The 12744-nt window shown below is 44.2% G+C and overlaps 1 protein-coding gene across 1 annotated transcript; it reads left to right on the top strand.

Annotated features, from left to right (window-relative positions):
- Window positions 1-3919: 3919 nt before the first annotated feature.
- On the top strand, window positions 3920-6928 carry LOC103654411 (TPR repeat region family protein). Its single transcript, NM_001301456.1, has 4 exons — window positions 3920-4191; window positions 4291-4417; window positions 6381-6449; window positions 6536-6928. Exons 1-4 carry the CDS (start codon window positions 3992-3994, stop codon window positions 6680-6682), a joined length of 543 nt encoding a protein of 180 aa, NP_001288385.1. The 5' UTR covers window positions 3920-3991; the 3' UTR covers window positions 6683-6928.
- The last annotated feature ends 5816 nt before the right edge of the window (window positions 6929-12744 follow it).

Genomic DNA, 12744 nt, shown 5'->3' with positions numbered 1-12744 from the left:
ACTTCTAGAGCGTAAGCATTTTTAACTTTAACATGCTTCTTGTTTTCTTTAATAAGGAAGTCCTCTTAGGAGTCCAAGAGATCATCCTTCTCATGGATAGCACTAATCAATTCATTTAATTTTTCTTTTTGTTGCATGTTTAAGTTGGCAAAAAGAGTACGCAAATTGTCTTCCTCATCACTAGCATTATCATCGCTAGAGGACTCATATCTAGTGGAGGATTTGGATTTAACCTTCTTCTTTTTGCCGTCCTTTGCCATGAGGCACTTGTGGCCGACGTTGGGGAAGAGAAGGCCTTTGTTGATGGCGATGTTGGCGGTGTCCTCGTCGGAGGAGGAGTCGGAGGAGCTCTCGTCCGAGTCCCACTCGCGGCATACATGGGCGTCGCCACCCTTCTTCTTGTAGTATTTCTTCTTCTCCTTTCTTCTCCCCTTCTTGTCGTCGCCCCTGTCACTGTCACTAGAAATAGGACATTTTGCTATAAAGTGACCGGGCTTACCACACTTGTAGCAAACCTTCTTGGGGCGGGGCTTGTAATCTTTCCCTCTCCTTTGCTTGAGGATTTGGCGGAAGCTCTTGATGACGAGCGCCATTTCCTCGTTGTCGAGCTTTGAGGCGTCGATTGGTTGTCTACTTGGTGTAGACTCCTCCTTCTCCTCCGTCGCCTTAAATGCGACCGGTTGTGCTTCGGATGTGGAGGGATCATCTAGTTCATTGATTTTCTTTGAGCCCTTGATCATGTACTCAAAGCTCACAAAATTCCCGATTACTTCCTCGGGAGTCATTAGTGTATATCTAGGATTACCACGAATTAATTGAACTTGAGTAGGGTTAAGGAAAATAAGCGATCTAAGAATAACCTTAACCATCTCGTGGTCATCCCACTTTTTGCTCCCGAGGTTGCGCACTTGGTTCACCAAGGTTTTGAGCCGGTTGTACATGTCTTGTGGCACTTCCCCTTTGCGAAGCCGGAAGCGACCGAGCTCCCCCTTGATCGTCTCTCGCTTGGTGATCTTGGTTAGCTCATCTCCCTCGTGCGCGGTCTTGAGCACGTCCCAAACTTCCTTGGCGCTCTTTAATCCTTGCACCTTGTTGTACTCCTCTCTACTTAGAGAGGCGAGGAGTATTGTTGTGGCTTGGGAGTTGAAGTGCTCGATTTGGGCCACTTCGTCCTCATCATAATCCTCATCCCCTATGGATGGTACCTGTGCTTCAAACTCAACAACATTCCATATACTTTTGTGGAGTGAGGTTAGATGAAATTTCATTAAATCACTCCACCTAGCATAATCTTCACCGTCAAAGGTTGGCAGTTTGCCTAATGGAACGGAAAGTAATGGAGTATGTCTAGAAGTGCGAGGGTAGTGTAGGGGGATCTTACTAAACTTCTTGCGCTCATGGCGCTTAGAAGTGACGGACGGTGCGTCGGAGCCGGAGGTAGATGGCGATGAGGTGTCGGTCTCGTAGTAGACCACCTTCCTCATCTTCTTTTTCTTGTCCCCACTCCGATGCGATTTGTGGGAAGAGGGTTTCTTCTCCTTCCCCTTCCCTTTGTTGCGGGACTCTCTCGATGAAGCTTTCCCGTGGCTTGTAGCGGGCTTGTCGCCGGTCTCCATCTCCTTCTTGGCGTGTTCTCCCGACATCACTTCGAGCGGTTAGGCTCTAATGAAGCACCAACTCTGATACAAATTGAAAGTCGCCTAGAGGGGGGTGAATAGGGCGAAACTGAAATTTACAAAGTTAATCACAACTACAAGCCGGGTTAGCTTTAGAAATATAATCAAGTCTGCGAGAGAGGGTGCAAAACAAATCATAGGCAAATAAAGAAGTGAGACACAAGGATTTGTTTTACCGAGGTTCGGTTCTCGCAAACCTACTCCCCGTTGAGGAGGCCACAAAGGCCGGGTCTTTTTCAACCCCTTCCCTCTCTCAAACGGTCCCTCGGACCGAGTGAGCTTTCTCTTCTCAAATCAACCGGGAATAAAACTTTCCCCGCAAGGACCACCACACAATTGGTGTCTCTTGCCTTGGTTACAATTGAGTTTTGATCACAAGAAAAGAATGAGAAAGAAAGCAATCCAAGCGCAAGAGCTCAAAAGAACACAACAAATCACTCTCACTTAGCACTAAAGCTTTTGTGGAATTGGGAGAGGACTTGATCACTTGAGTGTGTCTAGAATTAAATGCTAGAGCTCTTGTAAGTAGTTGGAAGGTGGAAAACTTGGATGTCTTGAATGTGGGGTGGTTGGGGGTATTTATAACCCCAACCACCAAACTAGCCGTTTGGTGGAGGCTGCTGTCGCATGGCGCACCGGACACTGTCCGGTGCGCCAGCCACGTCACCAGGCCGTTGGGTTCCGACCATTGGAGCTCTGACGTGTGGGCCCGCCTGGCTGTCCGGTGGCGCACCGGACAAGTCCTGTAGACTGTCCGTTGTGCCACCCGCGCGTGCCCTGCTCCTCTGTACGCGCTGGCGCACATTTAATGCGTTGCAGACGACCGTTGGCGTGAAGTAGCCGTCGCTCCGCTGGCTCACCGGACAGTCCGGTGAATTATAACGGAGCTGGAATCCGAAGTTGGCGAGTTTAGAGACGCTCTCCTCTAGAGCACCGGACACTATCCGGTGTGCACCGGACATGTCCGGTGAATTATAGCGAAGCGCCTCTGAAAATTCCCGAAGGTGCGGAGTCCCTTGGTGCACCGGACACAGTCAGGTGGCACACCGGACAGTCCGGTGCGCCAGACCAGGGCACACTTCGGTAGTCCCTTGCTCTTTTTGTTGAACTCATTTCTTGGTCTTTTTATTGGCTAAGTGTGAACCTTTGGCACCTGTAAAACTTATAGACTAGAGCAAATTAGTTAGTCCAATTATTTGTGTTGGGCAACTCAACCACTAAAATCAATTAGGAAATAGGTGTAAGCCTAATTCCCTTTCACTTACCACGGGTCAGACGGCAGACACCCCGATCCACGGTGGTTGGCGGACGCGCGGTTGAGCGCGACGACGACGAGCAATTGCCCAGCCTTGGCCGGGTCCCTTGGCTTCCTTGGCATGCGAACACACTACCCAGGACCCCCTGCGTCCCCTAGACCGTCAATTGGGTAGACGCCCAGCCGGAGTCGAGTTTGTCCCACGGCGGCCGGCCCTGGATCCTGCTCCCTCTCACGCCCTCCCCGCAAATTCTCTCTCTCAACTGGTTCGCTGGCGGGTCACGGCGATGAAACGGCGAGGTGGAAGCCCTGAGTATTCAGTCTTATAGCCCCCGGGCGGGTCGGTGGAAGGATCCGCCACGACGCCCCCAGCTTCGCGCGGCCGTTGCGCCGGGGTGGAGCTGGTCGAGGGGCCCGGTTTGTCAGCTAGAGAAAGAGAGATAATATTCTACGCACCGACGAGTGGACCCCATGTGATAGGTGATGCAGACGCGCGGGCGCAACCTTAGTGGGCCTAGCGTACATGGGGCGCGAGCAGGTCAAATTGCCCACATGGCCCAAACCGAGGCCTATCCTCCTTCCACCTCGCCCAAACCGAGGCCTATCCTCCTTCCCCTTTTTCTTTTTTATTCTATTTTCTTTTCTCTTTTGAATTTCTATTCTAGGTTTCAAATCATATTAAACTTCACTTTCAGCATTTAATTTATTATTATTAGTATTATTATTAAGTGCACAAACAATTAACCTCCGACATGATGCATATTTCCTTTATTTAATATAATTGCCACTAGCCAACTAGACTCCATGATTTGAATATACAAAAATAAGAAAAGCAAAACAAGTAATCAAATAAATTAATTTTTTAATTCCTAATTCTTATACATTTTTATAAATTCAATTATTCGGGTATTACACTGTGCAACGGAAGGCCTGCGCTCCACGGACCACGGCAACGGGGATGTGGAGGCACCCCGACGGTGAATTCCCCATTCACATCTGTAGCCGCGCCTCTCCGTATCACTCCGCGCCTCTCTCCCGCCAGGCCGCCGCCCAAGCAACCATGGTGGCCGCGCTGCTCCGCCGCGCGCTCCACCTCCGCCGTGTGCTCCCCTCGCCCGCCGTCACCGCCGCCGCCTCCCAGCGCCTCATCCCCGCCTTCTCGACCACCCCCACGCCGACCCCGACCACCTCCCAGCAGAACGCCGCCACCACTACGATCGACCTCTCCTCCGACGAGAGCCGCCGCCGCCTCCTCAATAGGTGCGTGCCCGTACCTTACCTAGGTCGCCGGTGATGGTTCGGGCTTGAAGTTCCGTTTACCCCTTTGTTGAATCCCGACTCACGTACGGCGCTGTACAGGTTGGTGTACCGGAGCAAGCAGCGAGGTTTTCTGGAACTGGACCTGGTGCTGGGGACCTGGGTCGAGCAGCACGTGCACGCCATGGACGAGGCCAACATCCGCGCCCTCCTGCAAGTGCTCGACCTCGTAAGCTCTCCTGCATGTGGTCTGGCCGACCAATCTCTCCTTTGTAGCGTCCCAGGTTATATGTAGTAGGAATTGCTTCAGAGATTGCAGAACTATAGGTAGTTTAGATAGGAACAACCAAGGATTTGGGGAAGGTTAGCAAGATGATCTTAACGGGGAGGGACAGAGGCTTAAAGAACGAGTTAATTGTTGCATATTCTGAGGACTGGTTGCTTATTCCTTACTGGGCGTTTGGATCCCTTCATTTTAGAGGAATTGGAATTCACTCAATAAAGTAACTTATTTAGTTTGGAATTTGATATTCCACCACTTTCCAAAGTTTAGATATAAGGCTATCTCAAATTCATGAGGTGGAGGATGAGAAATTATTTTATGCATTAGTAGAATTTGTTTTTATTCTGTAACTTACATGACACTCTTCGTCTCACTCCTCTATAATAAAAATGTATCATATAAATATCTCATACATCTTGCTAATAATAGTATATAAATGTACTTTACATAAAACTGAATTAGCTTAATTGACATATGCCTAAATTATTATTATTAGAATGGAATTCAATTCCAATGATCTAAACGGGGCGGCGTATTTCCCCATCTCAAGTTGTTGGTTCCGGGGCTGGAGTCTGATTTCATCGTCTGATTGTTCATCTCTGCCATCCTGTTCAAGTGTTTGTGCATCAATTGGTTAATTGATTGTGCTGGTTAGTTGCTGAGTAATCTGGTATGTGGTGTCATGTTAAACCATGCTGTTCTCTCACTCTCATATATGTTAGCAATATTAGGATCCATACTTGATTAAAGACTTAATTTCCTATTCCTTGTAAAAAAAAGTTTACAAACAACCCTCCTTTGATAATTTGGTTGGAAAGTGCTTTATTGTTAGATGGTCAAATTAATGTTATAACATTTCATTTTCTAAAGAAAATTTGTAGTCACTGTTCTTCATTAGAATGTCCTTTAAGGTTGAATTTTCTTATTAGCACTTGGAGTTGTGCTTGATGATGTCAAATTGTTTCCATTCTGGGAACTACACAAATCAGAAGTCTCCTGCTTCAAGGTCACATGAATATAAAAAGATCCTATATTAAGGTTACACGAATGTAAAACCTATGGTAGTAATTCATGATTAAAGATGGATCATGTTTCTCCTTTATTAAAATAAATATCAGTTGCGACCTAACAGTTAGCCCTGTTTAGTGCAACATATATCTGTGAATTCAGGGCCTGCTTGGATGCCTTGCCTGGCAAGGCAATGCCAGAGGAGGTGAGCCGAACGGCATCTTGCTCTTAGCTTCCTTGCTGGGTGAGGCTAGGCTACTGCTTGCTCGAGAAATAAGCACACCTTCAGTGTCTGCATTATGCTATGCTGAGGATTTTTTTTTTGAGGAATTGGGGTGGAGGGTGGGTGTAGCGCCATAGCATCGGCATAGTTTGCAACTTTGCAGGCTCATGTACTGTCTTGTTGCTGCACACATATTGAACTTTGAATCAATAGAAACCAAAGCCAGAGCTCTGTGACTTCATGAAATATGCATGTTTTATAGGCATAACATGATGGATCTTCACAATTTCTAATATCAATTAGAAAGTTACATGAGGTTTCCTAGTTTCTTGCCAGTCTGAAAATTTCTTTCAATAATTCTGCTTCAGTTTTCATTGGATTAGGGCCACTGACAGGTTCTAATCATCCCAGCTACTTGTATCAGTGTTATTATTTACCCAGACAGCATTCCCAGATTACTTATAGTTTACCAGGTTAGTAATTAGGTACCATAAATCTTACCATTAGTCAAGAACACAAATTCCATTATGTATGATGATTTTTGCTTCAAAAGCTACTATAGACTCAGGACAGTGGAAGTGCCGTAGTTAGTAGTGGTGAACTGTAGTTATTAAGAATTTATTTTCTTATTTTTTTAAAATTTTATGCATTCTAATTCTAGGACTGCTTTATTCTCAGGAAAACCCAGATTTGTGGAAATGGTTGACTAGCCAGGAGCAGCCACCAGAGGATCTGAATTCTAATCCGGTATGACATTCAGCAACTGTTCTGTGCAATCCAGTCTTTTTTCTATGAAAAATCGCTTCGTTAATGGGCAATTCATGTTCAAGTAGGTGTTTGCTGCCATCAAATCAAAGGTCACAGATAACCTGACCAAGCATGCTTCTCCTGAGACCCGATCTACACCAGGTCAACCATGGGTTAGAGGATGGGACGACATAAAGAAAGGCAAAGATGGACCCAAGTATGGAAATCAGTGATAAGCTGCTTGAAATGGGGATGACGGCTTTCCATCCTAAATAATAGCTGTCCGCCCACCCCACCCCCCAATATGCTTGTTTTGTGATTGTGTAGAATAAAGTGAACTGCCACCGGCATGTGTGAAGTTTGTTAAATTGTAGAATCAGCTTGTAACTATGGATGGTACTCCTGATGTTTGCCTGGCAATTCCAGCCTTCCAGGTATCGTCTACTACTTGGAAATATGTTATATTATGCATTGCAGTCTGTTAGTGATGGCAATCGTTGAAGCATTTGGACTGAGACTTAAACATTGAAAATGTGGACAACAAACGCAGTCAGTGTAGTTTTCTACTGTGATAGTCCAGGATATATGGTAGAAAATAAAGAAACCATTTCCCATATCATAAGGAGAAAGCTTTCTTTTGTTTTCTTGTCTTCTGTGCCCATGATTAAAATGTTTCAATATATGATATTGTATATAAGTACGATACCAAGCAGTGAATACAATCAGGAAGTAACAAAACTAAGCATCTTAGGCCCCTGGTGGAAAGTATCTAGGACTCTAGTTGATTTTCGATGATCGATGGCTACACTAGATTATTGTAACTAATATGTGTTTTATAAAGATATTATAAGTCACAATAATGGTAATTATTTACATGTACACGGTATTCATTTTCTCTATTGATGGTATTCAATTTCTTTTTTCAAAGAATGAGCACGGATATAAATGATCTACTAGTTCTAAGTGTAGATGATATTGAAGACACATAGATGAGTGATATATAATTGTTTTTTATTTGGTTGTACTATAAAGGGATATGAATGGGTAGTTTGATATAGTCGAGTTTGGTGAGCGGTGAAAGCATTTAAGCCCTAGTTTGGTTTTGGTGGTTAATGATGACATAATGATATTGTGACTAACATGTGTTTCATGCTCTTATTGATAGGGATCAATGGCCGATTTTCAAAAGAATGATTGAGAAGGTTAAAGATAGCTAGTTCTAAATGTCAACGGAGTTGTTCGACACTTAGAGATTAGTAATAGAACCTTTATTTTCCTTTAAGTTGTATTATAAAGGGGAATGAAATAGGTTGCTTGACCTAGGTGAGTTTAGTTAGGTTTGGTGGTGCACACTTTTACAAACTAGTGCTAGGTAAACCTAAGATTGTCCACAAAAAGTTTGAAAGAAAGCCCAATTCTAAAAGTGAGTGAAATGAGTGAGCTGGTGACTTTACAGTAGCATCAGACTTGTTTGATGCTTCACTGCTATGACACTAGATAAGAGTGTGTCCTATATTTTTAAGAGTTCCATCGATGTGTTCGGCGTACACCGAATATGGTGCACCAGGCATGGTATCTAGAAAGCTTGTAGAAGTGGTCTAAAGAGACATGTACTCACCGGACATGTTCAATTACCATCAGATATGACACTTGTTGCTCACTTGTTCTCAAATGCTGTGAATCAAGAACAAAGCAACACAATCGTTAAAGATTAATAACCTTCGTCCTCCGAAGCATTATCTCCTTTTGAACATAATGATCTTTAGACGAAGGTCATGAAGGATACATTATCATCATTTATGAGAATAAGAATCCATAGAGACAATTACAAGCCATTCGTTCAGACTTCCATTCAATCATATCCTCGTTTCATAATGAATATGAGAACATTGATAAAATTCATATTACATTGATACCTTCGGCTTGATTGAAGATAATGATGCGAGAGCAAACACAATCCAGCGTGAACAGTACGGGGGTACTGTTCACCTATTTATAGGCATGGGATGCGGTTCGAGTAAAAATACATTTATGACCTTAACATGTACTCATAATTGTAACATAAATTATTAGGGATTAACTAGCCTTTTCTTCCCTCCGGCTCGGCATCATATCTGACCTTCGTCACCACCTTAAGCCAAAGTTGTTGCTCCTAGATGTAGCTTTGGTATTCGTTGTTATCACTTTCATATGATGTCTCAGTTTCGAGAACCTTCAGTGGAGAAGAAGATAATCATCACGAAGCTTTTTTTATGATGAAGCTCCTGTAATATTCAGTGATATACTAGAAACAAATGGTTAGTCGTGTTTTTGATGACCTTTGGAGGAAGGCCCCCAACAGCAGCAGATAGGGTATTCAGAGAGTATGTAAAATGTATCTAAGAGCCCCAGTAATCACCAAACATGGTGTCAGATAGGGTACTCAGAGAGATATACAATTATGTACTCAAAGATTGTGATCATCGGCCATGTCCGTTGTGGCATCCGATGCACATAAAGTAACAACTAGTTTTAGAAACTAGCCATTGAGAAGACACCAATTTGTCTAGTGTGGTGAGTTGATGAGCAATAAAATTGTTTAGTGCCCTCGATTATGTTGAGTGGATAATAGCTATTTTGAACTAACCACTTGAGAGTGAATAAGACTCTTTGCATAGGAGCTTGCAAATGTGTAATCACTCAATTAGCGACCTCATTAGATGGTAACTTGTGTGCAACCACCACCCTCATTAGACTTGACATAGTTAGGGATGGCAACGGGGAATTCCCCACCGGGTTGTAGTTCGCCATCCCCGCGACGAATTTTTTTTCCTCTCGGGGATCCGCACGAACGCTTGCGGGGACATTTCTTCCCTATCCATGTTCTCCGCGAGGATAAATCCTCGCCAGAGATCCCCGCCCGCTCTTAACTTATAATTAAAACTTATGTCTTTTGTTATTAATGCAAACATTGTCAACTATACACAATGTCAGATGTAAGAAATCATTATGTGTACATCAAAATGAACACATTTGTACAGTAAGTGATCTCTTGACAAAATAACTATTTATTTTTACCATTAACTATTACATGAAAACATTATCACGTGCAAGTTTAACGGGCCCCCACGGGGAATGAGGATGGGGAATGCTTCCCCGTCCCCATCTCCGTTTACCCGTCAAGGGAGATTTCCCCCCGTTTATATCCCCGTGGGAGAAGAAACTTTCCTATCCCCGTCCCTAATAATTGCCATATCTAGACATAGTAAAGTAAGAGAATAATGTTTGTTACTCTTGGTGATTGGCATCATCTAGATGGTTAGGTGGTGATTAAGAGTGCGGTGATCACGAGAAGAGCTTGTAGGTGATCTGACTTGAGCTTGTACATGGTTGTGTAGTTTACCATGCCGAAGTAGAGAAGAACCAACTCATAGAGAGCATTTGGTCCTTGCACGGACTAAGGGGAGCGCTTGTAATACCCCAGCAACTCCCGGGCCAGAGGTAGTTATTCCTGGCACACTCTAACCAACATGAGTTTTCACACTTTGTCCTCACTTGTGCACATTGGAGAAAACTTTCTATGAGTCACCAATCTTAAAATTGCTTTAGGCCAAGCGCACTTAACCCAGAGATTGTTTTGAGATAGGCTTCCAAAAAACATGGTCCGCCGAACGAAGTCTCCCCTTCCTCAAAACTCTACGCGGAGCCAAGGACTTCACCTAGGGTCTTGAGCAGGCTACAACATTTGAATCACTCAAGTAGTACTTATTTGAGCTCACAACTTTGACAAGCTTAGACCCCGCGGCAGCCCTCCTACTATAGATCGTAGCCTCATACAGCGTGGTGAGCAATTCTGGTACATGAGAAATGAAAAGGTGGCAAGCCACATGACTACCCGATCTATTTTGTCTCTGAGATTCTTGTATCACCCCGTCCAATCCCTGGACCGGCGGTACTTACTCCTGGCACTCTCTAAGATCATATATTGTCCCCACAGACCAACACGAGTCTTTTGTGCGCATTTTGTCTTCACTCATGCGCACCTGAGAAAAACTTCCCGGTCGGTCACCCATCACAAATTGCTCCAAGCCAAGCACACTTAACTTGGAGGTTCTTTCGAGATAGGCTTCCAAAAAAGAAGATGCACCTTGTTGGTATGGATACTCTATTAATTCTATTAAGCCTTGGGCCAGGACATCACCATCCCAGGGGTTAGGATATCACAATCCAACCCCTTAGAAGACCGACATCCTCTTTGGTCAACCCTAATCCAGGAACCTCCCCTCTTAGCCACGTTTGTGTGTCTAGTGTCGTCATAAGCCATGCCATTCGACCACTCCAGGCCCACATGCGCCATGCTCCATATACCCGAACCCCCTAGCCCACACACGCCCATGAAATCTCGAGGGTCGGCTCTGATACCACTTGTAACACCCCGTCCAATCCCTAGACCAGCGGCACTTACTCCTGGCAGCTCTCTAAGATCATATATTGTCCCCACAGACCAATACGAGTCTTTTGTGCGCACTTTGTTCTCACTCATGCGCACCCGAGAAAAACTTTCCGGTCGATCACCCATCACAAATTGCTCCAAGCCAAACACGCTTAACTTGGAAGTTCTTTCGAGATAGGCTTCCAAAAAAGAAGATGCACCTTGTTGGTATGGATACTCTATTAATTCTATTAAGCCTTGGGCCAGGACATCACCATCCTAGGGGCCAGGATACACAATTCTCAACAATTCCAAGTGCAACATGACAGAGCTAGGAAAGATAGCCTATGCAATCTTCATGGCTTCGCGCAAACTCAGGCATTACTTTGAGGCACACAAAAATAAGAATCCCCACTGATCGAGGTCTAGGTGACCTGTTTAGAAACCCCGAAGCATCCATCAGAATAGCGAAGTGGGCAGGCGAGCTCTCCAGTTGTGACATCACCTTCGAACTTAGAATAACAATCAAGTCAAATGTCCTCACCGACTTTATAGTCGATTGGACAGGGCCCTCAGTGTCCAACCACCAAAACAAAGAAACAATTTGGACCATCCACTGCGATGGCGCATGGTGCCATGCAGGGGCAGGCACCACAACAATCATTACGTCACCTTTAGGTGTCAAATACAGATACTTCGCACTGGAGTGAGAATACGAGGATGTCATTCTAGGACTTCGGAAACTCAGAGACCTAGGGGTAACAACCTGCATAGTCAAAACCGACTCAAGATTGTCGCCAAACAAATTGAAAAAGTTTGCTCAACCAAGGAGCTAGTCCTTATGCAATACTTATCAGCTATGCGAAGCCTGGAGAATTAGTTCAAAGGGTTCACACTACAACATATAGAGCGGGGCAAGAATGAAGAGGCCGACATGCTAGCAAAAGCAGCAGCGAAAGGCGACCCCTACCTTCAGATGTGTTCTTCCACACAATCAGCACACTAGCTGTAAGAAATCCCAAAGGCCTCCAAATCACAAAAGATCTCGAAGGTCAAAGAATTGCAAACCTAATAATGACGAAGACTGGAGAGCACCCATAACCCTCTATCTTTAGGGCCACTATCACCCCACTGACCAAGCCGAGGCCAAGATATTGAAGCACCGAAGCTGTGACTTCGCAGTAATAGAAGGCCATCTATACAAAAAAAGAACTAGTCATATGCCCGTGCATTGCTACAATTTTATATATGACATAGGATAAATTTTGTTTCAATAAAGCGCAAAATATATGTTTTCTATTGATTAGGTGGGTGTGAATGTGGAGCCAACAACCATGGTTCAAACACTCACTTATACATATTTTCACCTTATTTTTACATAAAGCGTAAATATAATGCTTCCCAAAAGGAGGTCTTACACCCTTGTATCATTTGCCCTTTTAGTAAGAGATAATAAACATTGGATGGTTTCAATGATATTTTTGTTGTCTCTCCGAAGGATATTATGAAGAATCACCTCAAATAATTGTTGGAGCTTTGGTGGTTGCAATACATTTTTGTCAAATAAAACAAATCTTTCCAAACTGATCCGAGTATGCCAAGGCAAATGAAGCAACACTACAGGCCCCATGCACCCTTGAAGTGGAGCACCAAGTTCACAGAATGTTTTTAGCGTGGTAGTCACATCGTGCTATGAGATCTCAGAATCATTGCCTAGAAGCACAAGAAGTTTCTTGTCAATTACTGATTCAATCATAGTCTTAACAGCCTTCAACTTTCTAACGTTTGTCAAAGATGCAAGTCTTGCAAACACATTTTCATACATTGCTCATTTTCTGCAAACAAGATATATGCAATTTGATCCATGGAAATTCTTGCCAAATT

The sequence above is a fragment of the Zea mays genome, chromosome 4, assembly GCF_902167145.1.
Source record: "Zea mays cultivar B73 chromosome 4, Zm-B73-REFERENCE-NAM-5.0, whole genome shotgun sequence".
NCBI lineage: Eukaryota > Viridiplantae > Streptophyta > Magnoliopsida > Poales > Poaceae > Zea > Zea mays.
This window is presented reverse-complemented; position numbering and strand designations above follow the sequence as displayed.